Source organism: Agelaius phoeniceus, chromosome 33 (assembly GCF_051311805.1).
Source record: "Agelaius phoeniceus isolate bAgePho1 chromosome 33, bAgePho1.hap1, whole genome shotgun sequence".
In the NCBI taxonomy this organism is placed as follows: Eukaryota; Metazoa; Chordata; class Aves; order Passeriformes; family Icteridae; genus Agelaius; species Agelaius phoeniceus.
In genome coordinates, this window is record NC_135297.1 from 257,592 (window position 1) to 285,196 (window position 27,605).

Here is a 27,605-nt window from a genome sequence, read left to right on the forward strand (position 1 = left end):
GGAAAATTTGGGGAAATTCGGGGGAAAATTGGGGAAAAAATTGGGGGAAATTCAGGGGAAATTTGGGGGGAAATTGGGGAAAAATTTGGGGGAAATTTCGGGGAAATTCACGGGAAATTTGGGGGAAAATTTGGGGGAAATTCGGGGGAAATTGGGGGGAAAATTTGGGGGAATTCGGGAGAAATTCAGGGGAAATTTGGGGGAAAATTTGGGGGAAAGTTTGGGGAAAATTCTGGGGAAATTTGGGGAAAAATTTGGGGGAAATTCAGGGGGAATTTGGGGGAAATTTGGGGAAAAATTTGGGGAAAAATTCGGGGGAAAATTGGGGGAAATTCAGGGGAAGTTTGGGGGAAGTTTGGGGAAATTCGGGGGAAATTCAGGGGAAATATGGGGGAAATTTAGGGAAAAATTTGGGGGAAATTCGGGGAAAATTTGGGGAAATTCGGGGAAAATTTGGATGAAAATTTTGGGGGAGATTTTGGGTTGATTTTTCCCAATTTTTCCCCAATTTTGGGGTTGATTTTTCCCAATTTTTCCCCAATTTTGGGGTTGATTTTTCCCGTTTTTCCCGTTTTTGGCCGTTTTCGCCCCATTTTCCCAGCTGATGTTCTCGCACCGCACCGATCGCAGTTGGATCCTCCTGGGGCCGCCCTGCGAGCGCCCCCGGGTGCTGGCGCTGAGCAGCTCGGTCAGGGTGAGTGACCAGGAGTGACCAATGGGTGACCAATGACCACAGAGTGACCAATGGGTGACCAGAGAGTGACCACTGACCAATGAGGGACAATGAGTGACCATGAGTGACCACAGTGACCAGGAGTGACCATAGAGTGACCAATGAGTGAGCACAGAGTGACCATTGAGTGACCACAGTGACCACAGAGTGACCACAGAGTGACCATGAGTGACCAATGACCACAGAGTGACCACAGAGTGACCAAAGAGTGACCAATGAGTGACCAATGACCACTGAGTGACCATTGAGTGACCAGAGAGTGACCAATGGGTGACCAATGACCACAGAGTGACCAATGGGTGACCACAGTGACCACAGAGTGACCAATGACTGACCAATGGGTGACCAATGACCAATGAGTGACCATGAGTGACTAGAGAGTGACCAATGAGTGACCACAGTGACCATGAGTGACCAATGAGGGACCACAGAGTGACCACAGAGTGACCAATGAGTGACCATGAGTGACCATTGAGTGACCACTGAGTGACCAATGAGTGACCAATGAGTGACCAATGGGTGACCACAGAGTGACCAATGGGTGACCATGAGTGACCAATGGGTGACCAGGAGTGACCACAGAGTGACCAATGGGTGACCACAGAGTGACCAATGAGTGACCACAGAGTGACCACAGAGTGACCAATGAGTGACCACAGAGTGACCACAGAGTGACCATGAATAATCAATGAGTGACCAATGAGTGACCAATGGGTGACTGTGCACAGAGTGACCACAGAGTGACCACTGACCAATGAGTGACCAATGAGTGACCCTTGCATGACCCCTCCATGACCCCTCCGTGACCCCTCCATGACCCCTCCGTGACCCCTGCGTGACCCCTGCGTGACCCCTCCGTGGCCCCTCCCCCCAGGGCTCCATTGGTCTCCAAAGGTCCGAGAGCCTCCCCCGCCGCCGGGGTGGGGGAGGGGAGAGGCCGGGAACGGGGCCCCTCCCCCACCCCCAAGCCCCGCCCCGCCCCCGCTCCCAGCACGGTGAGGGGGAGGGGCTTGGGGGGTGGGGGGCGGGAGTTTGGGGTTTTTTTGGGGGGGATTTTGGGTTTTTTGGGGGAGAAATTTGGGTTTTTTAGGGGGGATTTTGGGGTTTTTTAGGGGGGATTTTGGGGTTTTTTGGGGAGGATTTTGGGGTTTTTTTGGGGTGGGATTTTGGGTTTTTTTGGGGGAGGATTTTGGGTTTTTTGGGGGGGAAATTTGGGTTTTTTAGGGGAGGATTTTGGGTTTTTTTAGGGTGGGATTTGGGTTTTTTGGGGGAGGATTTTGGGTTTTTTGGGGGGGAAATTTGGGTTTTTTGGGGTGGGATTTGGGGTTTTTTGGGGGGAATTTTGGGGGTTTTTGGGAGGATTTTGGTTTTTTGGGGGGGAGGATTTTGGGTTTTTTTAGGATGGGATTTGGGTTTTTTTGGGGAGGATTTTGGGTTTTTTTAGGATGGGATTTGGGTTTTTTTAGGATGGGATTTGGGTTTTTTAGGGGGGATTTTGGGGTTTTTTTGGGGTGGGATTTGGGGTTTTTTGGGGGGAATTTTGGGTTTTTTTGGGGAAGATTTTGGGTTTTTTTGGAGAGGATTTTTGGTTTTTTTGGGGGAGGATTTTGGGTTTTTTTGGGGGAGGATTTTGGTTTTTTGGAGGAGAATTTTGGGTTTTTTTGGGGGCAGGATTTTGGGTTTTTTGGGGGCAGGATTTTGGGTTTTTTGGGGGAGGATTTCAGGTCTTTTTGGGGAGAGGATTTTGGGGTTTTGGGGAGGATTTTGTGGGAGATTTTGGCGGGTTTTTTGGGGGGGGATTTTGGGGGGTTTTGGTGCTGATTTGCCCCCCCAGGTTCTCTGGCGCTGCCGCTGGACCCTGAATCGTACAGGTGAGCTGGGGGCGACCCCAAAAATGCCCTAAAACACCCCAAAACTGACCCAAAAATGACCCCAAAACTGAACCTAAAAGTGACCCTTAAATACGCAAAACCTGATCCTAAAATAGGCCCAAAACTGACCCTAAACTGACCCAAAAGTGACCCCAAAACCACCCCAAATTTAGCCCAAAACTGACACCAAAACTGACCCTAAACCACCACAAAAGCGCCCCAAAAATGACCCAAAAATGCCCCAAAAGTGACCCAAAAATTACCCAAAACTGACCCTAAACCACCTCAAAAATGACCCAAAAATGACCTCAAAACTGACCCCAAAACTGACCCTAAAACTGACCCTAAACCGCCACAAAAGCACCCCAAAAATGACCCAAAACTGACAGCAAAACTGACCCCAAAAGTGACCCTAAAACTGACCCTAAACCACCACAAAAGTGCCCCAAAAATGCACCAAACCTGACCCAAAAATTACCCTAAACCACCTCAAAAATGACCTCAAAACTGACCCTAAAACTGACCCCAAAACTGACCCTAAACCACCTCAAAAATGACCCCAAAAATGACCCCAAAACTGACCCCAAAACTGACCCTAAACCACCTCAAAAGTGCCCCAAAAGTGCCCCAAAAATGCCCCAAAACCACTTCAAAAGTGCCCCAAAAATGACCCCAAAAATGACCCCAAAACTGACCCTAAACTGACCCAAAAGTGACCCTAAAACCAACCCTAAAACCGACCCTAAACCACCACAAAAGCGCCCCAAAAATGCCCCAAAACTGACCCAAAACTGACCCTAAAGCACCACAAAAGCGCCCCAAAAATGACCCCAAAACTGACACCAAAAACTGACCCTAAACCACCATAAAAGCGCCCCAAAAATGCCCCAAAAATCACCCAAAACCACTTCAAAAGTGCCCCAAAAATGACCCCAAAACTGACACCAAAACTGACCCTAAAACTGACCCTAAACCACCTCAAAAATGACCCAAACCTGACCCAAAAATGACCCAAAAATGAGCCTAAAATACACAAAAACTGATCCTAAAATTGGTCCAAAACAGACCCCAAAACTGACCCTAAACTGACCCAAAAGTGACCCTAAAACCAACCCTAAAACTGACCCTAAACCACCTCGAAAGTGCCCCAAAAATGCCCCAAAAATGCCCCAAAACTGACCCTAAACCACCTCAAAAATGACGCAAAAATGACCCAAAAGTGACTCAAAAATTACCCAAAACCACCTCAAAAATGCCCCAGAAATGACCCCAAAACTGACCCCAAAACTGACCCTAAACCACCTCAAAAATGACCCCAAAAATGACCCCAAAACTGACCCCAAAACTGACCCTAAACCACCTCAAAAATGACCCCAAAAATGACCTAAAAATGAGCCTAAAATATGCAAAACCTGATCCCAAAATTGGTCCAAAACAGACCCCAAAACTGACCCTAAACTGACCCAAAAGTGACCCTAAAACCAACCCTAAACCGACCCTAAACCACCACAAAAGCACCCCAAAAATGCCCCAAACCTGACCCAAAACTGACCCTAAACCACCTCAAAAATGACGCAAAAATGACCCCAAAACTGACCCTAAACTGACCCAAAAGTGACCCTAAAACCAACCCTAAAACTGACCCTAAACCACCTCGAAAGTGCCCCAAAAATGCCCCAAAAATGACCCCAAAACTGACCCTAAAGCTGACCCTAAACCACCTCAAAAATGACCCAAAAATGCCCCAAAAATGACCCAAACCTGAGCCAAAACCACCTCAAAAATGCCCCAAAAATGACGCAAAACTGACCCAAAACTGACCCTAAACCACCTCAAAAGTGCCCCAAAAATGACCCAAAACTTACCCTAAACCACCTCAAAAATGCCCAAAAAATGACCCAAAACCACCTCAAAAGTGCCCCAAAAGTGCCCCAAAATGCCCAAAAATGCCCCAAAATGCCCCAGTCCCTCCCAGTAACCCCAGTTTGCCCAGTGCCTGTCTCCAATTGGCCCAACTGGAGCTGCGGGTCCGGGAGGCCTTGGCCGAGCGCGAGCGGCTCCTGCGCGCCAGGGTAGGGGGCGTGGCCTCGGTGGAGGGGGCGTGGCCTCGGGGGCGTGGTCCTGGTGGGCGTGGCCTGGGCGGGTGCGGTCCTGGTGGGAGTGGGCGCGGCCTAAAAAGGGAATTTTTAACAATTTAATGCATTGTGGGGGGTGTGGTTTAATTGGTCTGTGGGCGTGGCTTGGTTGGGTGTGGTCTTTTGTGGGCGTGGCTTGGGCGGGTGAGGTCTTGGGGTGGGCGGGGCGGAAAATGGAGGGGTTATGATGTCATATTAGGGCGTGGCAATGTTATTTAAATGATTTGTGGGTGTGGCTTAATACGGTGTGGGCGTGGCTTGGAAGGGGGAGGTCCTGGTGGGTGTGGTCAGGGGGTGGGCGTGGCCTAAAAATGGGGGAATTTGGTGTCGAAATGCATTATGGGGTGTGGTTTAAATGATTGGGGGTGTGGCTTAATGGGGTGTGGTCTGTGATGGGCGTGGCTTTATGGGTGTGGTCAATTGGGGGGGCGTGGCTTCACTGCCCCCCCCCCCCAAACTGCAGGAAGCTCGAAAAGCTGTCAAGGCCCCGCCCACCACGGACACGCCCATTTCTGATGAGGCCCTGCCCGCTCCAGCACAAACCACGCCCCCTCCAGCTCAGGCCACGCCTCCTCCTGAGGTGACTCCGCCCCCTCAATGATTGGATTTTTGGGGGGAATTTGGGAAGATTTTGAGGAGATTTTGGGGGGATTTTTGGGGACATTTGGGGGGAATTTGGGGTGGATTTGGGGGGGATTTTGGGGAGATTTTTGTGTGATTTTTTTGGGGAGATTTGAGGGGGATTTAGGGAGGAATTTTGGGCAGATTTTGAGGGGATTTTGGGGGGATTTTTTATTATTATTTGTAGGGGATTTGGGGGCAATTTATCGTTGGATTTTATGCAGATTTGGGGGGGATTTTTGGGGAGATTTTTAAATTATTTTTTGGGGATTTGGGGGAATTTACGGGTGGATTTTGGGGAGATTTTTTGGGGGATTTTTCGGGAGATTTTTTTATTATTTTTAGGGGATTTGGGGCCAATTTATCGTTGGATCTTATGCAGATTTTGGGGGGATTTTTCGGTTGATTTTTTTATTATTTTTAGGGGATTTGGGGCCAATTTATCGTTGAATTTTATGCAGTTTTTGGGGTGGATTTTGGGGGGATTTTTTTTATTATTTTTAGAGGATTTGGGGCCAATTTATCATTGAATTTTATGCAGTTTTTGGGGTGGATTTTGGGGGGATTTTTTGGGGGATTTTGGGGAGATTTTTTATTATTATTTTTAGAGGATTTTGGGGCCGAATTATCGTTGGATTTTATGCAGATTTTGGGTGGCTTTTTCAGGAGATTTTTATTATTATTTTTAGAGGATTTTGGGGGCCAATTCATCGTTGGATTTTATGATTTTATGCAGATTTTGGGGCGGGTTTTTCAGACGATTTCGTGCCGATTCGCGGAAATTTTCGGGCGATTCATTTGGGAATCATTTCAGGAAACACTTCGGGCCTTCCCTACCCCAATTTTCCAACCATTAACTCCAATTATTTTTATTTTTTCGGGGGGATATTTTTCCAGCCCGACCTCCTCTGCGCCCTCCGGGCCCGCGGGCACCGCCCCGAGGCCGTCGGGGGCCTGAGGATTTTGGGGGGGTCCCTGAGGGGTCCCCTCACCAAAATGGGCGGGAGAATCAAGACCTGGAGGCGCCGCTGGTTCCACCTGGACCCCCAGAGGAGGGTCCTGGCCTATTATGGGGGTACTGGGGCAGAAATTTGGGGCATTTTGGGGCATTTTGGGGAGGTCTCGGGGGGATATTGGGGGTGGCGTGTGAAGGTTGGGGAAATTTGGGGTGAATATTTGGGGTCTGGGGCCTATAGGGAAAATATTTGGGGGTTTTGGGGCCCAATATGGGGGTCCAGGGTGGGTTTGGGGACATTTTGGGGAAATATTGGGGGGTTTTGGGGCCCAATATGGGGGTCCAGGGTGGGTTTTGGGGCATTTTGGGGGGATATTGGGGGTAGCGTGTGGAGGTTGGGGGAATTTGGGGTGAATGTTTGGGGTCTGGGGCCTATAGGGAAAATATTTGGGGGTTTTGGGGCCCAATATGGGGGTCCAGAGTGGGTTTGGGGGCATTTTGGGGAAATATTGGGGGGTTTTGGGGCCCAATATGGGGGTCCAGGGTGGGTCTGGGGTCTATAAGGGAAAACTGGGGGGGTTTTGGGGCCCAATAGGGGGGTCCAGGGTGGGTTTTGGGGGCATTTTGGGGAAATATTGGGGGATTTTAGGGCCCAATATGGGAGTCCAGGGTGGGTCTGGGGCCTATAGAGGAAAACTGGGGGGGTTTTGGGGCCCAATATGGGGGTCCAGGGTGGGTTTGGGGGCATTTTGGGGAAATATTGGGGGGTTTTGGGGCCCAATATGGGAGTCCAGGGTGGGTCTGGGGCCTATAGAGGAAAACTGGGGGGGTTTTGGGGCCCAATATGGGGGTCCAGGGCGGGTTTTGAGGCAATTTGGGGAAATATTGGGGGGTTTTGGGGCCCAATATGGGGGTCCAAGGTGGGTTTTGGGGCCTTTTTTGGGAGGTACCTGGTGAAATATTGGGGTACAGGGGATGGAGGAGGATCTGGGCCTGGCTTTTGGCTTCCCCCCACCATTTCCATATCCCCCAGACCAAGCCCAAACGAAGCTCAAGGGCGTCATCTACTTCCAAGCCATCGAGGAGGTTTGGTACGACCCCGGCCGCGTGGCCGGAAAGGTGAATTTAAAAAAAAAAAATAATAAAAAATCTGCGAATTTCGGGGATTTCGAGGGGGGACATTAAAGGGGGTGGAACCGTCATGGCTGAGCCCAAAATGGCCTCCCCAGAGCCCCAACCCGCGCCTCACCTTCTGCCTCAAGACCTACGAGCGCCTGTTCTGGCTGGTGGCGCCCAGCGCCGAGGCCCTGAGGATCTGGATGGACGCCGTGCTCACCCTCACCCGCGGCGCCGCCGCCTTCTGACGCTTTTCCCCCTTTGTATTTCCTTTTTTTCTCTTCATATTTCCCTTTTTCTCTCCATAATCCCCTTTTTTTCTTCATGTTTTACCACCTTTTCCCCTCATAATTCCCCTTTCCCCTCACGTTTTCCCGCTCTTTTTTCTCCCCTCACGTTTTCCCGCCCTTTTCTCCCCTCACGTTTTCCCGCCCTTTTTTCTCCCCTCACGTTTTCCCACTCTTTTCCCCCTCATATTTCCATTTCCCCCTCATATTTCTCTTTTATCTTCATATTTCCCTTTTCCACTCATATTTCCCTTTTCTCTCCATGTTTTACCACCTTTTCCCCTCACATTTCCCTTTTCCCCTCACGTTTTCCCGCCCTTTTTTCTCCCCTCACGTTTTCCCGCTCTTTTTCCCCCTCATATTTCCCTTTTCCCCTCATATTTCACCACCTTTTCCCCTCATATTTCTCTTTTCTCTTCATATTTCCCTTTTTCTCTTCATGTTTTCCCACCTTTCCCCCTCATATTTCCCTTTTCCCCTCATATTTCCCTTTCCCCTCACGTTTTCCCGCCCTTTTTTCTCCCTCATATTTCCCTTTTCTCCTCACATTTCCCTTTCCCCTCACATTTTTTCTGCCTTTTCCCCTCACATTTCCCTTTTCCCTTCATCTTTTCCCCTCACATTTCCCACCTTTTCCCCCCCTCATGTTTTCCCTGCCTTTTTCCCCTCATATTTCCCTTTTTCCCCCTCACATTTCCACCCCTTTTCCCCTCAAATTTTTGGCCTTTTCCCCTCATGTTTCCCATTCTTTTTCCCCTCACATTTTCCCGCCTTTTTCCCCCTCATATTTCCCTTTTCTTCTCATATTTCCCTTTTTTCTCCGTATTCCCCTTTTCCCCTCACGTTTTCCCGCCATTTTCCCCTCATTTTCCCGCCATTTTCCCCTCAAAATCCCCCCCAAACTGGGACCCCCCCCTGCCCCTTACTGGGAGCACTGGGAGCTTCTGGCTCCGCCCCCTTTTGTATTTATTAAAGGTTTTTTGGGACAAAAATCTCCTTTTTTTGGTCATTTTTGTGGGAGGGGCTGACTGAGCCCTAATGAGGTTTTGCTAATGATGTTAATTAGGGTGAATAAAATTAAATATTGTTAAAATTGTAATAATGGTTGGTAATTGTATTGGTAATTAGGATGCGAGGGTAATATAATAATAATAGTAATAATAGTAATAATAGTAATAATAATAATAATAATAATAATTATTATTATTATTATTATTATTATTATTATTATTATTATTATTATTATAGTAATTCTAATAATAAAATTAATTATATTAGTAATCATGACTTGAGGGCAAAAGAATAATAATAGTAATATTAGTAGTAGTAATATTAATATTAATATTAATATTAATATTAATATTAATAATATTACCTTTAATTATAATCACCGATTAGAGTGAATAAAATTTAATATTATTAAAATAATTTTAATAGTAGGTAATTATATTGGTAATTATGACTTAAGGGAATAATAATTATAATTATAATTATAATTATAATTATAATTATAATTAAGTTATTATTAATATTATTAATAATAATTAATAATATTCCTAATAATAGTAGGAAAATATTATGAAAAATAATGAAAATATAACAAAAAAACCCCCAAAAACACAGGGAAAAAATCATTCAAACCCAATTAAAACCCATCACATAATTAACCCAAAATTTACCAATTTTTTACCACCAAATTCCCATCAAAAAATCCCAATTTTCCCCCAAAAAAATGACTCCGGCACCGGCGCTCAAGCCACACCCATTTATTGCAGAGCAAGCCCCGCCCTCAGCGGAGGAGGGGCAGCAGCAGGAAGGGGAGGAGCCACCCGGGCCCGCCCAGCGATTGGCCCCGCCCCACCGGGCCCTTGATCCCGTCCTTGCGCCCCATTGGCCGCCTGGGGGCCACGTGACCGGCAGCCATCTTGTCTCCGTCGGCCATCTTGTCTCCGTCGGCCATCTTGTCTCCGTCGGCCATCTTGTTTCCGTCGGCCATCTTGTCTCCGTCGGCCATCTTGTTTCCGTCGGCCATCTTGTTTCCGTCGGCCATCTTGTCTCCGACGGCCATCTTGTTTCTGTCGGCCATCTTGTTTCCGTCGGCCATCTTGTTTCCGTCAGCCATCTTGTTTCCGTCGGCCATCTTGTCTCCGTCGGCCATCTTGTCTCCGTCAGCCATTTTGTCTCCGTCGGCCATTTTGTCTCCGTCGGCCATCTTGTTTCCGTCAGCCATCTTGTTTCCGTCGGCCATCTTGTCCCTGGTGACCATCCTGCCACTGGCAGCCATCTTGTCTCCGTCACCAATCTTATCCCCATCAGCCATTTTGCCCCCGTCCGCCATTTTGTCCCCGTCCGCCATTTTGCCCCCAGCAGCCATCTTGCCCCCGGCAGCCATCTTGCCCCCAGCAGCCCTCTTGCCCCCGGCGCCCACGTCACGCTCGGGCGCGGCTGTTTTCCCATCACCAGCACCCACGTGATCACCGGCGGCCATATTGCCACCACCACCACCGGCGGCAGCCATCTTGCCGCGGGTGCCATTTTTCCCGCCCCCGTCCGCCGTGGCGTTTTCGGGCGCGGCCGTGGGGGCGTGGCCGTGCGGCAGCAGCTCCAGCCGGGGCAAATCGGGCGAGAACAAACTCTTGTCGGCCATCTTGTCGTTGCAGAGGTCGCCACGGCAACAGGAGCCGGCCAATGAGGCGTCGGCGTCGCCGCGGCGCTCGGGGGCGCAGCCGCCATCGGGGACGCAGCCCCGCAGCTCCCGCCACAAGGTGACGTTACCTGAGGGAGGAGGAGGCGTGGTTTAGCGTGAAGTGGGCGGGGCTTAGAGCGGAGGGGGCGGGGTTTCGGGGCCTCACCTGCGCGCAGGGTGACGTTGCCATGGAAACAGGCGCGGAGGTCGCCGTAGCAATGGACGATGGTGGTGGGGGGGCAGGGCCCGGCCTCGGGGCAGCCATAGCAGCGCAGGCCGTTGGGGGAGGGGGCGGAGCTGTTGGCTGGGGGGAGGGGCCAGGGGGAGGGGTCAGGGGGAGGGGTCAGGGGGGTCAACCCCACAAGCCCCTCCCCAAATCCCTGCACTGGGAGAGGCCCCGCCCCCCCCAGCGCCTTCCCAGTACATCCCAGTATAAACCAGTCAGTCACAATCTCCTCCCGGCTCCGCCCACTCCCCTCCCAGTCCATCCCAGTCCCTCCCAGTATAAACCAGTAACCCCAAATCCCAATTTAACCCTTTCTCGGTCCCTCCCATTGTCCCCCAATCCCCTCCCAGTCCCTCCCAGTCCCTCCCAGTCTATCCCAGTTTGATCCCATTCCCTCCCAGTATATCCCAATCCCCTCCCAGTCTATCCCAGTACATCCCAGTCCCCCCAGTCCCTCCCAGTCCCTCCCAGTCCCTCCCAGTATATCCCAGTCTATCCCAGTCCCTCCCAACCCCTCCCAGTCCCTCTCAGTGCCCCCGTAATGCCCTCCCAGTATAAACCAGTAACCCCAAATCCCCCTTTAACCCTTCCCCAGTCCCTCCCAGTCCCTCCCAGTCCATCCCAGTCCCTCCCAGTCCCTCCCAGTTTATCCCAGTCCCTCCCAGTCCCTCCCAATCCCCGCCCAGTCCCTCCCAATCCCCTCCCAGTCCATTCCAGTTTATCCCAGTCCCTCCCAGTATAAACCAGTAACCCCAAATCCCCCTTTAACCCTTTCCCAGTCCCTCCCAATCCCCTCCCAGTCCCTCCCACTCCCTCCCAGTCCCTCCCAGTCTATCCCAGTCCCTCCCAATCCCCTCCCAGTCCCTCCCAGTCCCCTCCCAGCACCCCGTACCGGCCGGGGGCGGTTCCTGCTGCCCGCCCTGGGGCGGTTCCCGCTGCCGTTGCCCCCCCAGGGGCAGTTCTCCATTGCACGCCTCCCCCCGGCAGTTGCGGCGCCGCTCGAAGGCCACGAGGCCGGGCAGGGTCAGGGCCCTGGCCAGCGACCCCGGCTGACCCCGGCCACACCCACGCCAGCCCAGGGTCAGCTGACCGTGGCCTGGGGGGTCAGAGGTCACAGGGGTCAGCGGGGGAGGGGTCAGTGGGGGCATTGGGAGGGGTGGGAGGGACTGGGAGGGAACTGGGAGGGACTGGGGAAGGGTTAAAGGGGGATTTGGGGTTACTGGTTTGTACTGGGAGGGGACTGGGAGGGACTGGGGAAGGGTTAAAGGAGGATTTGGGGTCACTGGTTTATACTGGGAGGGACTGGGAGGGACTGAGGAAGGGTTAAAGGGGGATTTGGGGTTACTGGTTTATACTGGGAGGGGACTGGGAGGGACTGGGAGGGGACTGGGATAAACTGGGAGGGACTGGGAGTGGACTGGGATGGACTGGGAGTGGATTGGGAGGGACTGGGATGGACTGGGAGGGGATTGGGAGACAATGGGAGGGACTGGGAAAGGGTTAAAGGCGATTTGGGGTTACTGGTTTATACTGGGAGGGGACTGGGAGGGACTGGGAGGGACTGGGAGGGAATGAGAAAGGGTTAAAGGGGGATTTGGGGTTACTGGTTTGTACTGGGAGGGACTGGGAGGGGATTGGGAGGGACTGGGAGGGACTGGGAAAGGGTTAAAGGGGGATTTGGGGTTACTGGTTTATACTGGGAAGGACTGGGGAAGGGTTCGGGGTGGTTTAGCCCATACTGGTCTATACTGGGAGAGCCTGGGGAAGGGTTCAGGAGGGATTTGGGGTTACTGGTTTATACTGGTTTATATTGGGAGGGGATTGGGGGCCATGGAGGGGGCCTGGGAAAGGGTTAAAGGGGGGATTTGGGGTCACTGGTCTATACTGGTCTGTACTGGTTTATACTGGTTTGTACTGGTCTATACTGGGAGGGCCTGGGGAAGGGTTCAGGGGGGATTTGGGGTCACTGGTCTATACTGGTCTGTACTGGTCTATACTGGTTTGTACTGGTCTATACTGGGAGGGCCTGGGGAAGGGTTCAGGGGGGATTTGGGGTTACTGGTTTATACTGGTTTATACTGGGAGAGCCTGGGGAACGTTTAAAGGGGGGATTTGGGGTCACTGGTCTATACTGGTCTGTACTGGTCTATACTGGGAGCCCGCACTCACTCCAGGTCACGGCCGCCAGGGCCTCCCCGCAGACGTCGCTGCTGTCGGGACAGGCGACATCGGTGACGTCACGGCAGGAGCCGCCATCATCATCATCATCATCGTCACCGCAGCGGAGGCAGCGCAGCCCCAGAGATCCTGCCCCATAGATGGGGGAGCCATGGGTCAGGGACCCCAAAAACGGCCCCATAGAGCCCTGACCCATAGAGCCCTGACCCCAAAAACTGCCCCATAGAGCCCTGACCCATAGAGCCCTGCCCCATAGAGCCCTGCCCCATAGATCGGGGAGCCATAGGTCAGGGACCCCAAAAACGGCCCCATAGAGCCCTGCCCCATAGATCCCTGCCCCATAGAGCCCTGCCCCATAGAGCCCTGCCCCATAGATCGGGGAGCCATGGGTCAGGGACCCCAAAAACGGCCCCATAGAGCCCTGACCCATAGAGCCCTGCCCCATAGATCGGGGAGCCACGGGTCAGGGACCCCAAAAACTGCCCCATAGATCCCTGCCCCATAGAGCCCTGCCCCATAGATCGGGGAGCCATAGGTCAGGGACCCCAAAAACTGCCCCATAGATCCACCCTATAGAGCCCGGCCCCATAGATCCACCCCATAGATCACTGGCCCCATAAACTGCCCCACAGAGCCCTGCCCCATAGAGCCCTGCCCCCAAAATCTGCCCCATTGATCACCCCATAGGTCAGGGACCCATAGATTCTGCCCCATGGATCAGGGACTCCAAAAACTGCCCCATAGAGCCCTGCCCCATAGAGCCCTGACCCCATAAACTGCCCCATAGATCCACCCCGCCATCATCATCCTCACTGCAGCTGAGGCAGTGCAGCCCCATAGATCCTGCCCCATAGATTAACCCCATAGAGCCCTGCCCCATAGACCAGTGACTCCATAAACTGCCCCATAGATCCACCCTATAGAGCCCTGCCCCACATGCCACCCCATAGATCACTGGCCCCATAAACTGCCCCATGGAGCCCTGAGCCCATAAACTGCCCCATAGATCCACCCCATAGATCACTGCCCTATAGATGAGTGCCCCATGGGGCCCTGACCTCATAAAGTGCCCCATAGATCAGTGACCCCACACATCCCTGCCCCATAGATCAGTGCCCCACAGATCAGTGCCCCATAGATTCCCCTCCCATGGATCCCCACCCCCCACATTCCCACCCCACACCTCCCCAACCCCACCCCGCGCGTCACCGGCCCCGAACGCCCCGAATGTCACCGCGCCCTCCCCGCGGGCCCGGACGTGCCCCGGCCTGTCCTGCCCGACCCACGGCACGCCCTGAACCCCCCTGCCCCATAGATCCTGACCCCGCCCCATAGAAACCCCCCCTGGCCCATAGAAACCCCCCCTGCCCCATAGATCCTGACCCCGCCCCATAGAAACCCCCCCTGCCCCATAGAAACCCCCCCTGGCCCATAGAGCTCAGCCCTAAATCCCCCTGCCCCATAGATCTGATCCTGCCCCATAGAGCTCAGACTTGACACCCCCTCTGCCCCATAGATCTGACCCTAAACACCCCCTGCCCCACAGATCCCGGCACTGGCACTGCCCTGCCCCACAGATCTGACCCCAAACTCTCCCTGCCCCATAGATCTGACCCTAAATCCCCCTGTCCCACAGGTCTGATCCTGACCCATAGATCTGACCCTGCCCCATAGATCTCAGCCCTGAACCCCCCCTGCCCCATAGATCCTGACCCCTGAACCCCCCTGCCCCACAGATCTCAGCCCTGACACCCCCTCTGCCCCATAGATCCGACCCCAAACTCCTCCTACCCCACAGATCTCAGCCCTGACAACTCCCCTGCCCCACAGATCCGACCCCAAACAACCCCTGCCCCACAGAGCTCAGCCCTGACATTCACTTGCCCCATAGATCCGACCCCAAACATCCCTTTTCTGCCCCACAGACCCCTGACCCACAGATTTCAGCCCTGAACCCCCCCCGCCCCATAAATCTGACCCCAAGACCCCCAGAGCCCCATAGCTCTGATCACCAACAGCCCCTGCCCCATAGATCTGACCCTAAACTCCCCCTGCCCTACAGATCTCAGCCCTGACACCCTCCCTGCCCCACAAGTCCTGACCCCTTCCCACCCCTCAAATACCCCCCAAATCCCCCCCAGGTGCCCCAAAATCCCCCAAAATGCCCCCAAATCCCCCCCGTACCTGGCAGCAGCAGCAGCAGCAGCAGCAGCGGCCGCGCCCACCCCCATGGCCCGGCCCCACATCCCGGCCCGGCCCCGGCCCGTGGGGCAGAACCGCCCCCATTTATGGGAACGGGGCCGGGTGGGGCCGGGTGGGGCCCCCTCGGGGCTCCCCGCCCCACGGCGAGGCCAAGGGAGCCCCACGGGCCCCACGGAGAGGGTTCAGGGAATGGAGAGGGGGAAAAACCCAGAGCTCTGCCCCATAGAAACCCCATAGAAAATCTCGGAGAAAATCCCATAGAAAACCCCACAGGAAACCCCATAGGTCTGCCCCATAGCAGGGTCTCAAAGCTCTGCCCCATAGAAAATCCCATAGAAAATCCCACAGCTTGGCCCCATAGGAAATCTCATAGCACAGCCCCATAGAAAATCCCATTGCTCTGCCCCATAGAAAACCCCATAGAAGCCCCATAGAAAACCCCACAGGAAACCCTATAGGTCTGCCCCATAGCAGGGTCTCAAAGCTCTGCCCCATAGAAAATCCCACAGCTTGGCCCCATAGGAAATCTCATAGCACAGCCCCATAGAAAACCCCATAGAAACCCCACAGCTCTGCCCCACAGCAGAACCTCAGAGCTCTGCCCCATAGAAAACCCCACAGAAAACCCCATAGCCCAGCCCCATAGAAAATCCCAAAGCTCTGCCCTATAGCACAGCCCCCAGAGCTCGGCCCCATAGGAAACCCCATAGAAAACCCCAAAGCTCTGCCCCATAGAAAACCCCATAGAAAACCCCACAGCTCTGCCCCATAGAGGGGTCCTAAATGGCCTCTGCCCCATAGAAAACCCCATAGAAACCCCAAAGCTCTGCCCCATAGAAAACCCCATAGAAACCCCACAGCTCTGCCCCATAGAAACCCCATAGAGACCCCACAGCTCTGCCCCATAGCCCCCCCAGACCCCTCCCCCAATCGCCCCTCCCCCCACCCCTGGGGGTTTTTAACCCCTTCCTGCCCCCCACCCCTCCCCCAGGTCCATCAATGGGGCGGGGCCGGCCCCACCCTAAACCTGTGGGGCAGCGAGGAGGGGGAGGAGGGGGAGGAAGAGCAGGGGGGGGAGGGGCCCGAGCGGGGGGGGAGGGGCGGCGCTGGGAGGGGCGGGGTCACCGGGGAGGGCGTTGCAAAAATGGCCGCGGCAGCAGCGCAGCCCCATAGGAGCCCCCATAGAGGCCCCCGGCCCCATAGAATCCCCCATAGAATCCCCCACAGATCCTCCCTGCCCCATAGATCCGCCCGGACCCATAGAATCCCCCACAGATCCTCCCTGCCCCATAGAGCCCCCCGGCCCCATAGATCCTCCCGGCCCCATAGATTCCCCCCCAGGGTCCCCCGGCCCCACAGAGCCCCCCCAGAGCCCCCCCAGCCCCACGGGGCTCTGGCACCACTCGGGGCTGGCGCAGCCTCGGAGCAGCCACGGGGACCCCGCGGGACCTGGGGGGGGAAATGGGGAGGGGTCAGGGGGGCCCCGGCCCCATAGAGACCCCAGAGAGACCCCATAGAAACCCCATAGAGATCATCCTGCCCCATAGAGACCCCAGAGAGACCCCCCAGCCCCATAGAAAACCCATAGAGATCATCCTGCCCCACAGAGACCTCATAGAGACCCCCTGGCCCCACAGAAACCCCAGATAGACCCCAGCCCCATAGAAACCCCATACAAACCCCAGAGAGACCCCCCAGCCCCATAGAGACCCCATAGAGATCATCCTGCCCCATAGAGACCACCTGGCCCCACAGAGACCCCCGAGAGACCCCAGCCCCATAGAAACCCCATAGAGACCCCCTGGCCCCATAGAGACCTCATAGAGACCCCATAGAGACCCCCTGGCCCCATAGAGACCCCACAGAGACCCCCATAGCGACCCCATAGAAATCCCCACCCCATAGAGACCCTATAGGAACCTTCACCCCATGGAGCCCCTCTTGGCCCCATAGAGACCCCATCGAGACCCCAGCCCCATCGAGACCCCACAGAGAACATCCTGCCCCATAGAGACCCCATAGAAATCCCCACCCCACAGAGACCCCCCCGGCCCCATAGAAACCCCATAGAAACCCCCTGGCCCCATAGAGACCTCATAGAGACCCCATAGAAACCCCCTGGCCCCATAGAGACCCCAGAGAGACCCCATAGAAATCCCCACCCCATAGAGACCCTATAGGAACCTTCACCCCATGGAGCCCCTCTTGGCCCCATAGAGACCCCAGAGAGACCCCGTAGACCCCATAGAGACCCCCCCGGCCCCATAGAAACCCCATAGAGACCCCCTGGCCCCATAGAGACCCCGAGACCCCCGTGGCCCCACAGAGACCCCATAGGGACCCCCCCCCCCCCCCCCCAATTCCACCCCTCCCCCACCTCGGCCCCAGGCGGTGACGCAGCGGCCCCGCCCCCACGCGCAGCGCAGGGGGGCGGGGCCTTCCGAGGGGGCGGAGCCTTCCGAGGGGGCGGGGCCTTCCGAGGGGGCGGAGCCTTCCGAGGGGGCGGGGCCGTCATAGCCCCAACAGCTCAAGCCTGAGGGCGGCCCGGCCTCTGCACCAGCACGGACCAGTAAAAACCAGTAAAAACCAGTAAGGACCTGTTTAAACCAGTTCAAACCAGCACAGACCAGTATAAACCAGTGCCCCCGTCACACTGAAATCCCTCCCAGTCCCTCCCAGTATAAACCAGTAACCCCAAATCTCCATTTAATCCTTTCCCAGTCCCTCCCAGTCCCTTCCTGTTTGTCCCAATCCCATCCCAGTCGCTCCCAGTTTGATCCCAGTCCCTCCCAGTATAAACCAGTGACCTCAAATCCCCCTTTAACCCTTTCCCAGTCCCTCTCAATCCATCCCAGTTTATCCCAGTGCCCTCCCAATATAAACCAGTAACCCCGAATCTCCATTTAAGCCTTTCCCAGTCCATCCCAGTCCCTCCCAATCCCATCCCAGTCCCTCCCAGTATAAACCAGTAACCTCAAATCCCCCTTTAACCCTCTCCCAGTCCCTCCCAGTCACTCCCAGTTGCTCCCAGTTTGATCCCAGTCCCCCCCAGTTTATCCCAATCCCATCCCAGTCTCTCCCAGGCCATTCCCAGTCGCTCCCAGTATAAACCAGTGACCCCAAATCCCCCTTTAACCCTTTCCCAGTGCCCCCAGTCTCACCCAGTTCGCACTGGGCGCTCTCGCAGCACTTTAGCGCCACCCGGCGGCCGCGGCCGGAATCGAACGCGAGGAGGCCCCGGCAGGGCCCGGCCTGGCCACACCCCCGGAGCCGAAGCCCCTCCCCCTCTGCGGGGTCACGGGGCGGGGTCACGGGGATGGCCCCGCCCACATAGAAAAAAAACCCCGACCCCCCCAACCCCCCAAACTCCTCCCATCCCCGATGTGGCCACGCCCCCTTTTCCATGCTCCTCCCACACACTCAAAACCCCTCCCCCGTCGTGACCCCTCCCCCCACTGTGACCCCGCCCCCCAGCCCCTCCCCCACCTCCATCGGGTCCCCTGCTGATGACGTCAATGCAGCGATCCTGGGGGCGGGGGCAGGGCAGCGCCGGGAGGGGGGAGGGGCAGGAACCGTCACAGGTGGGGCAGAGCCGGGGGGCGGGGCCTGGACCGGGACAAACCAGTATAAACCAGTATAAACCAGTTTAAACCGGTTTAAACCAGTTTAAACCAGTTTAAACCAGTATGGACCAGTTTGGGCCCCTCCCATCCCCCCTCACTCACCGGTTCCGTTGTTGGGCGTGTCGTGGGCGTGGCTCCCGCCAGGCCCCGCCCCCTTTTCCTCCGGCCCCGCCCCCCAGCGCTCCTCGCGCAGCGTCACGAGCTCCCCGCGGGATCGGAACGTGATGACGACATCGGGCGGGCCCGTGACGTCACAGCCGCTCTCCTCCCGCCGCAGCTCGAGCCCGTCTGGTGGGGGGGGGGAGGGGTGGGAACCAAGGGGGGGTGACCCCGCCCCCCTCCCCCTTGGCCCCTCCCCCTTGGCTCCTCCCCCCTCCGGTACCTCTGAGTGACGTCAGCGTCGTGCGGCGGCAAACGGCGCGGGGGGCGGGGCAGAGGGCGGGGCGGCAGCCGGTGACGTCACAGAGGGGACAGCGCAGGGCGGGGACGGCTGGGGAGGGGGGAGGGGAAGGGGGGGGGAGGGGTGAGACCCCCCACCCCCACCCACCCAAAAAAAAAAAAGGGGGAAAATTTAAAATAAAAAATTCCCACCCCTCCCCCACCCACCCAAAAATAACCCCGGGGGGGGTGGGGGAGGGGTAAAAGATGGGGGAGGGGCACAGGGTGGGGGAAACCCCTCAAAAACCCCCCCCCCCCAAATAAACCCAAAAAACCCAAAAAATTCCCCAAAAAATTTCCCCGCCCCTCCCCCACCCAGAGGCGACCCGGAGGGGGTGGGGGAGGGGGTTCCAGGTGGGTGGGGGAGGGGTTCCAGGTGGGTGGGGGAGGGGTTTCCGGGGTGGGGGAGGGGGTTCCAGGTGGGTGGGGGAGGGGTTTCCGGGGTGGGGGAGGGGTTACCTGTTCCCAGCAGCCCCCAGGCCACGACCCAGCCCCACCCCCACCCCCACCCCATCCTCGGCCGCCTTCGGGGCCCCTCCCCCACCCCCGGGGAGTTTTTTGGCGCCGTTTTTATAACGAGGGGAAGGGGGAGGGGGGCGGGGCCGAAATCAAACCACGCCCACCCCCTCCCCCCATCCATTCCGCCCCTCCCCCACCCTCAATTTCCTCTTTTTGGGGTTTTTTTTTGGGGGCAGGAAATGGGGAAATGAGGAGTGGGGGAGGGGCGGGATGGAGGTGGGGGAGGGGCCGAGCCCGCCCCTCCCCCCCCCCGTTCATTGACACCACTCGGAGCTGACCAATCAGAGCCGCTTTATTTAAATGAGACGGGGGAGGGGCCAATAAATAGGGCCTGGGTGGGGGAGGGGCGGTCAGGGCAGCAGGAGGGGGAGGGGCAGCAGGAGGGGGAGCAGGAGGGGGAGGGGCCTGGAGGAGAAAGGGGCGGAGCTTTGGAGGCCCGGGGGGGGAGGGGCGGCCGTGACCGGAAAAGCCGCGTGGGGGGCGGGGCCTCGGCAGGGGGGCGGGGCCTCCCCGGCCATGACGTCACCGCCCGGCGCCACCATGATGGCGTCGGCTCCGGAAGGGGCGGAGCTTGCCGGGGGTGACGTCATGGGGGCGGCGGCCCAGGAGCAGCCGGGGTCGGGGGGCGGGGCCGCGGCCTCCGTGGTGACGTCACTGCCGTTGGCCACCAGCGATTGGTCGCTGCCTGGGGGCGTGGTCACGGGTGACGTCACCGTGGTGGTGGCATCTCCGGGGGCTTCATTGAGGTGCCCCAAAGTGTCCCCAGGGCCACCGGTGACATTGGGCGGGGCCGTCCCCTCCGTGGTGACGTCACTGCCGTTGGACAACAGGGATTGGTCGCCTCCTGGGGGCGTGGTCACAGAGGTCACCATGTTGGTGGCATCTCCATAGGCTTCATTGAGGTGTCCCAAAGTGTCCCTGGGGTCACTGGTGGCACTTGTCCCCTCCATGGCCACGTCCCCATTGGTGCCCACCAGGACTTTGTCACCTCCTGGGGGCGTGGTCACAGAGGTCACCATGGTGGTGGCATCTCCAGGGGCTTCAGGGACGCGTCCCAAAGTGTCCCAGGAGCAGTTGGTGGCACCGGGCTGGGCCGTCCCCTCCATGGCCACGTCCCCATTGGTTCCCACCAGGGCTTTGTCACCTCCCGGTGTCGCTGTCACAGGTGCCACCACCGTGGTGGCATCTCCGGGGGCTTCATTGAGGTGTCCCAAAGTGTCCCCAGGGCCACAGAGGACGCGTGGAGCCTCTGTCCCCTCCATGGCCACATCCCCACTGGTGGCTGCCAGCACTTTGTCACCTCCTGGGGACACTGGGACAGAGGTCACTGTGGTGGTGGCATCTCCATAGACTTCATTGAGGTGTCCAACAGTGTCCCCAGGGCCACCGGTGACACCTGGGTCACCTGTCACCTCCATGGCTGCATCGCTCTGGGTGCCCACCAGGACTTTGTCACTTCCTGGGGACGTGGTCACGGGTGCCACCACGGTGGTGGCATCTCCGGGGGCTTCATTGAGGTGTCCCAAAGTGTCCCTGGGGTCACTGGTGGCACCAGGCTGGGCTGTCCCCTCCATGGCCACATCCCCACTGGTGCCCACCAGGACTTTGTCACCTTCTGATGTCATTGTTACAGGTGCCACCACCGTGGTGGCATCTCCAGGGGCTTCATTGAGGTCTCCAACGATGTCCCCAGGGTCACCGGTGACATTGGGCTGGGCTGTCCCTTCCACACCGACGTCACTCTGGGTGCCCACCAGCACTTTGTCACTTCCTGGGGATGTGGTGACAAACGTGACCACGGTGGTGGCATCTCCGGGGGCTTCATTGAGGTGTCCCAAGGTGTCCCTGGGGTCAGTGGTGACACCTGGGTCACCTGTCACCTCCATGGCTGCATCGCTCTGGGTGCCCACCAGGACTTTGTCACTTCCTGGGGACGTGGTGACAAAGGTGATCACGGTGGTGGCATCTCCATAGACTTCACTGAGGTCTCCAACCATGTCTCCAGGGTCACCGGTGACATTGGGCTGGGCCGTCCCCTCCATGGCCACATCCCCACTGGTGGCCACCAGCACTTTGTCACTTCCTGGGGACGTGGTCACGGGTGCCACCACGGTGGTGGCATCTCCGGGGGCTTCATTGAGGTGTCCCAAAGTGTCCCTGGGGTCACTGGTGGCACCAGGCTGGGCTGTCCCCTCCATGGCCACATCCCCATTGGTGGCTGCCAGGATTTCGCCACTTCCTGGGGATGTGGTGACAAAGGTGACCATGGTGGTGGCATCTCCAGGGGCTTCATTGAGGTGTCCCAAAGTGTCCCCAGGGTCACGGGTGACACTCGGATCTTCTGTCCCCTCCATGGCTACATCGCTCTGGGTGCCCACCAGCACTTTGTCACCTCCTGGTGTCATTGTCACGGGTGCCACCATGGTGGTGGCATCTCCAGGGGCTTCATTGACATCTCCAACGACGTCCCCAGGGTCACCGGTGACATTGGGCTGGGCTGTCCCCTCCATGGCTACGTCCCCATTGGTGGCTGCCAGGACTTTGTCACCTCCTGGGGACACTGGGACAGAGGTCTCTATGGTGGTGGCATCTCCATGGACTTCATTGAGGTGCCCCAAAGTGTCCCTGGGGTCACCAGTGACATTGGGCTGGGCCGTCCCCTCCATGGCCACGTCACCACCATTGGCCAGGAGCATCTTGTCACTTCCTGGGGATGTGGTGACCAAGGTGACCACAGTGGTGGCATCTCCGGGGGCTTCATTGAGGTGTCCCAAAGTGTCCCCAGGGCCACAGAGGACACGTGTCTCATCTGTCCCCTCCATGGCCACGTCCCCACTGGTGGCTGTCAGCACTTGGTCACTTCCTGGGGATGTGGTGACAAAGGCGACCATGGTGGTGGCATCTGCAGGGGCTTCATTGAGGTGTCCCACGATGTCCCCAGAGCCAACAGTGACCCCTGGATCTTCTGTCCCCTCCACCTTGATGTCACTCTGGGTGCCTACCAGCACCTTGTCACCTCCTGGGGACACTGGGACAGAGGTCACCGTGGTGGTGGCATCTCCATAGACTTCATTGAGGTGTCCCAAAGTGTCCCTGGGGTCAGTGGTGACACCTGGGTCACCTGTCACCTCCATGGCCACGTCCCCACTGGTGGCCGCCAGGACTTTGTCACCTCCTGGGGACACTGGGACAGAGGTCACTGTGGTGGTGGCATCTCCAGGGGCTTCATTGAGGTGTCCCACAGTGTCCCCAGGGCCACAGAGGACGCGTGTCTCCTCTGTCCCCTCCATGGCCACGTCACCACCGTTGGCCAGGAGCACCTTGTCACTTCCTGGGGACACTGGGACAGAGGTCACTGTGGTGGTGGCATCTCCATAGACTTCACTGAGGTGTCCCAAAGTGTCCCTGGGGTCAGTGGTGGCACCTGGGTCCTCTGTCCCCTCCATGGCCACGTCCCCACTGGTGGCCACCAGCACTTTGTCACTTCCTGGGGACATGGTCACGGGTGCCACCACCGTGGTGGCATCTCCGGGGGCTTCATTGAGGTGTCCCAAAGTGTCCCCAGGGCCACCGGTGACACCCGGATCTTCTGTCCCTTCCACACCGACATCACCTTGGGTGCCCACCAGGACTTTGTCACTTCCTGGGGCTGTGGTGACAAAGGTGACCATGGTGGTGGCATCTCCATAGACTTCATTGAGGTGTCCCAAAGTGTCCCTGGGGTCACCGGTGACACCCGGATCTTCTGTCCCTTCCACACCGACATCACCTTGGGTGCCCACCAGCACTTTGTCACTTCCTGGGGCTGTGGTGACAAAGGTGACCACGGTGGTGGCATCTGCAGGGGCTTCATTGAGGTCTCCAACGATGTCCCCAGGGTCACCGGTGACATTGGGCTGGGCTGTCACCTCCATGGCTACGTCCCCATTGGTGGCTGCCAGCACTTTGTCACTTCCTGGGGACATGGTCACGGGTGCCACCACCGTGGTGGCATCTCCGGGGGCTTCATTGAGGTGTCCCAAAGTGTCCCCAGGGCCACCGGTGACACCCGGATCTTCTGTCCCCTCCATACTGACGTCACTCTGGGTGCCCACCAGGACTTTGTCACTTCCTGGGGCTGTGGTGACAAAGGTGACCACCGTGGTGGCATCTCCAGGGACTTCATTGACATCTCCAACGATGTCCCCAGGGTCACCGGTGACATTGGGCTGGGCCGTCCCCTCCATGGCCACGTCCCCACTGGTGCCCACCAGCACTTTGTCACCTCCTGGGGACACTGGGACAGAGGTCACTGTGGTGGTGGCATCTCCAGGGGCTTCATTGAGGTGTCCCAAAGTGTCCCTGGGGCCACCGGTGACACCCGGATCTTCTGTCCCCTCCACACCGACATCACCTTGGGTGCCCACCAGCACTTTGTCACCTCCCGGTGTCGCTGTCACAGGTGCCACCACCGTGGTGGCATCTCCGGGGGCTTCATTGAGGTGTCCCACGATGTCCCCAGGGCCACTCCCGGGTCCTCGTGTCCCCCCCAGCTCGATGTCCCCCCCTGGTGCCACCATGGCCGCGTCCCCGGAGCAGTTGGTGGCCCTGGATGTCCCCAGGGGTGTCCCCGATGTCCCCTCAGGTGTCCCCAATGTCCCCAGGGTCCCCTCGGCTCCTTCGCAGTCCGGGGGCGGCGGTGGGGGAGGGGTCGGCGGTGGGGGAGGGGCGGCGGGGCCGCAGAGCCTGGAGGGGGGAGGGGGTGGGGGAGGGGTGGGGGCGGCCGAGGAGGGGGGAGGGGCACAGAGAGCTGGGGGGGGGGGGAGGGGAGAAAGGGGGGGGGGGGGTCAAGGGGGGGGTCATGAAGGGACCCCCCCGGAGACCCCAAAAACACAAAAAACCCCAAAATCCCAAAAACCCCAAAGAGACCCCAAAAAATCCTAAAAACCCCAAAGAGACCAAAAAAAATATCCCAAAATCCCAAAAAGAGACCCCAAAAAAATCCCAAAATCCCAAAATCCCAAAAAGAGACCCCAAAAAAATCCCAAAAAGCCCAAAGAGACCCCCAAAAAAATCCCAAAATCTCAAAAAACCCAAAGAGACCCCCAAAAAACCCCAAAATCCCAAAAACCCCAAAGAGACCCCAAAAAATCCCAAAAATCCCAAAAAATCCCAAAAAGCCCCAAAATCCCAAAAACCCCAAAGAGACCCCAAAAAAAAAATCCCAAAAATCCCAAAAAATCCCAAAGAGACCCCAAAAAAAATCCCAAAAAGCCCAAAAAATCCCAAAAAGCCTCCAAAAAATCCCAAAAAGCCCAAAGAGACCCCAAAAAAATCCCCAAAAAGCAAAAAAAAATCCCAAACACCCCAAAAAGCCCCGAAAGACCCCAAAAGGGACCCCCGGAGACCCCAAAAACACCAAAGAGACCCCAAAAAAAATCCCAAAAAGCCCAAAAACCCCAAAGAGACCCCAAAAAATCCCAAAAAGCCCCCAAAAAATCCCAAACACCCCAAAAAGCCCCAAAAGACCCCAAAAGGGACCCCCGGAGACCCCAAAAACCCCAAAAGGGACCCCAGACCCCAAAAGAGGCCCCAAAACCCCAAAGGACCCCAAAAAGGGACCCCAAAAGACCCCAAGTGACCCCCAAAACCTCAAAGGGACCCCCCAAAAATCCCCGAAACCTCAAAGAGGCACCAAAGAGACCCCAAAGGGACCCCCAGAGACCCCAAGGGGACCCCGGAGCCAAAAGGGACCCCAAAAACCCCAAAGGGACCCCCCCAAATCCCCCATAGAACCCCATAAATCCCATATGGAACCCCATAAATCCCCCACAGCACCCAAAATTTCCCCATATCCCACCCCATAGCACCCCAAATTCCCCATAAAACCCCATAAATCCCCCATAGAACCCCAAATTCCCCTCAAGAACCCCCATAGGACCCCAAATCCCCCCATAAATCCCATACAGAACCCCATAGCACCCCAAAACCCACCCCATAGCACCCCAAAACCCACCCCATAGCACCCCAAATCCCCCATAGACCCCCATAAATCTCCTCTAGGACCCCAAATTCCCCCATAAATCCCCCATAGCACCCCATAGGACCCCATAGCACCCCAAATCCCCCATAGACCCCCATAAATCCCCCATAAATCCCCCATAGCACCCCATAAATCCCCCATAGACCCCCATAAGACCCCACAGCCCCCCAAATTCCCCCATAGAACCCCATAAATCCCCCATAGGACCCCATAGCACCCCAAATTCCCCCATAAATCCCCCATAGGACCCCAAATTCCCCCATAAATGCCCCATAGCACCCCATAACCCACCCCATAGCACCCCAAATCCCCCATAGACCCCCATAAATCCCCCATAGCACCCCAAATTCCCCCACAGAACCCCATTAATCCCCTACAGGACCCCCCAAACTCCCCCATAGACCCCCATAAATCCCCCATAAATCCCATACAAAACCCCATAGCACCCCATAAATCCCCCATAGCACCCCAAATTCCCCCATAGACCCCCATAAATCCCCCATAGACCCCCATAACCCACCCCATAGCACCCCAAGACCCCCATAAATCCCCCATAGCACCCCAAATTCCCCCATAGAACCCCATAAATCCCCCCATAGAACCCCATAGCACCCCAAATTCCCCCATAGGACCCCATAGCACCCCAAATTACCCCATAGCACCCCATAAATCCCCCATAAACCCCCCCCAACACCCCAAATTCCCCCATAACTGCCCCACAGCACCCCCAAAATCCCCATAAATCCCCCATAGCACCCCATAACCCACCCCATAGACCCCCATAGCACCCCAAATTCCCCCACAGAACCTCCATAAATCCCCTAGAGAACCCCATAAACCCCCCAAAATCGCCCCATAGCACCCCATAAATCCCCCATAGCACCCCATAACCCACCCCATAGCACCCCAAATTCCCCCATTAATCCCCCAAAGCACCCCAAATTCCCCCATAGAACCCCATAAATCCCCCATAAACCCCCCCTAACACCCCAAATTCCCCCATAACTGCCCCACAGCACCCCCAAAATCCCATAAATCCCCCATAGCGCCCCAAATTCCCCCCAAATTCCCATAAATCGCCCCCAAATCTCACCCAGCAGCGCCAGCAGCGCCATCACCCCCATCCTCCTCCTCATCCTCCTCCTCCTCCTCTTCATCCCCCTCGCGTCCATGGCGGGGTCGGGCCCCGCTTGGGGGGAGGGGGGGTCCCTTTAATCCCTTCCCCCCCCTCCCCCCCGCACCCCCAAAATCCGCCCCGTGGGTGGGGGAGGGGCGGCGGCCTCGGCCCTGGAATGTGGGGCGGCCCCGCCCCCCCCTCAATTATGGGGTACCCCGGCGAGGATTAATTAAAGAAATGGAAATTAATTAATGGGGGCGGCCCCACCCCCCCCCCAGCCCTGCCCCAGTGACCCCGGGCGGGGCCGGAATTTGGGGTCACCCCTCCCCCCCCACCCCCCATATCCGGCCCCATGGATCTGGGGTCACCCCAATATCCGGCCCCACAGATTTGGGGTCACCCGAATGTCCCACCCCATAGATTTGGGGTCACCCCCATATCCGGCCCTATAGATTTGGGGTCACCCCAATATCCGGCCCCATAGATCTGGGGTCACCCCCATGTCCCACCCCATGGATTTGGGGTCACCCCCTCTTCCAGCCCCATAGATTTCGGGTCACTCCCATATCCGGCCCCATAGATCTGGGGTCACCCCCAATATCCGGCCCCATAGATCTGGGGTCACCCCCAATATCCGGCCCCATAGATCTGGGGTCACCCCCAATGTCCCACCCCATAGATTTGGGGTCACCCTGGGTTTGGGGTCACCCCCATATCCGGCCCTATGGATTTGGGGTCACCCCAATATCCGGCCCCATAGATCTGGGGTCACCCCCATGTCCCACCCCATAGATTTGGGGTCACCCCAATATCCGGCCCTATAGATCTGGGGTCACCCCCAATGTCCGGCCCCATGGATTTGGGGTCACCCCGAGT

The 27,605-nt window shown here is 56.8% G+C and overlaps 3 protein-coding genes across 7 annotated transcripts; 1 reads left to right on the forward strand and 2 right to left on the reverse strand.

Annotated features, from left to right (window-relative positions):
* Window positions 1–575: 575 nt before the first annotated feature.
* PHLDB3 (pleckstrin homology like domain family B member 3) lies at window positions 576–8,084 on the forward strand. Its single transcript, XM_077192492.1, has 8 exons — window positions 576–694; window positions 1,608–1,728; window positions 2,568–2,604; window positions 4,598–4,676; window positions 5,203–5,319; window positions 6,258–6,435; window positions 7,349–7,434; window positions 7,545–8,084. The coding sequence occupies exons 1-8, from the start codon at window positions 605–607 to the stop codon at window positions 7,677–7,679; spliced, it is 843 nt and encodes a 280-aa protein (XP_077048607.1). The 5' UTR covers window positions 576–604; the 3' UTR covers window positions 7,680–8,084.
* Window positions 8,085–9,468: 1,384 nt separating this feature from the next.
* On the reverse strand, window positions 9,469–19,618 carry LYPD3 (LY6/PLAUR domain containing 3). 5 transcript variants are annotated; one of them, XM_077192479.1, is made up of 11 exons: window positions 19,531–19,618; window positions 19,016–19,123; window positions 18,736–18,921; window positions 18,497–18,616; window positions 18,172–18,297; window positions 17,484–17,561; window positions 17,388–17,447; window positions 12,800–12,937; window positions 11,523–11,726; window positions 10,571–10,708; window positions 9,469–10,493 (listed from the first exon to the last, which is right to left on the reverse strand). In XM_077192479.1, the coding sequence occupies exons 1-11, from the start codon at window positions 19,583–19,585 to the stop codon at window positions 9,508–9,510; spliced, it is 2,199 nt and encodes a 732-aa protein (XP_077048594.1). In that variant the 5' UTR covers window positions 19,586–19,618; the 3' UTR covers window positions 9,469–9,507. The 5 variants fall into 5 exon arrangements, with proteins under 5 accessions (XP_077048594.1, XP_077048593.1, XP_077048595.1 ...); XM_077192478.1 differs by having other exon boundaries at window positions 17,388–17,561; XM_077192480.1 differs by lacking the exon at window positions 18,172–18,297 and having other exon boundaries at window positions 17,388–17,561.
* A 280-nt stretch (window positions 19,619–19,898) lies between these two features.
* On the reverse strand, window positions 19,899–27,244 carry LOC143696344 (uncharacterized). The gene is made up of 2 exons (XM_077192488.1): window positions 26,706–27,244; window positions 19,899–24,379 (listed from the first exon to the last, which is right to left on the reverse strand). Exons 1-2 carry the CDS (start codon window positions 26,782–26,784, stop codon window positions 19,941–19,943), a joined length of 4,518 nt encoding a protein of 1,505 aa, XP_077048603.1. The 5' UTR covers window positions 26,785–27,244; the 3' UTR covers window positions 19,899–19,940.
* Between the last annotated feature and the right edge of the window lie 361 nt (window positions 27,245–27,605).

Bases quoted from the DNA above. Each gene is read 5' to 3' on its own strand.
- PHLDB3 (XM_077192492.1), top strand. From the start codon at position 605: ATGTTCTCGCACCGCACCGATCGCAGTTGGATCCTCCTGGGGCCGCCC. The intron at 2,605-4,597 runs GTGAGCTGGGGG...CAGTTTGCCCAG, and splicing joins CTGGACCCTGAATCGTACAG to TGCCTGTCTCCAATTGGCCC. The intron at 5,320-6,257 runs GTGACTCCGCCC...ATATTTTTCCAG, and splicing joins AGGCCACGCCTCCTCCTGAG to CCCGACCTCCTCTGCGCCCT.
- LYPD3 (XM_077192478.1), bottom strand. From the start codon at position 19,585: ATGGGGTGGGGGTGGGGGTGGGGCTGGGTCGTGGCCTGGGGGCTGCTG. The intron at 17,562-18,171 runs GTGAGACTGGGG...GTGCTGGTGCAG, and splicing joins GAGCGCCCAGTGCGAACTGG to AGGCCGGGCCGCCCTCAGGC. The intron at 11,727-12,799 runs GTGAGTGCGGGC...CTGACCCCCCAG, and splicing joins CCTGGCGGCCGTGACCTGGA to GCCACGGTCAGCTGACCCTG.
- LOC143696344 (XM_077192488.1), bottom strand. From the start codon at position 26,784: ATGGACGCGAGGGGGATGAAGAGGAGGAGGAGGAGGATGAGGAGGAGG. The intron at 24,380-26,705 runs GTGAGATTTGGG...CCCCCCCCCCAG, and splicing joins GGCGCTGCTGGCGCTGCTGG to CTCTCTGTGCCCCTCCCCCC.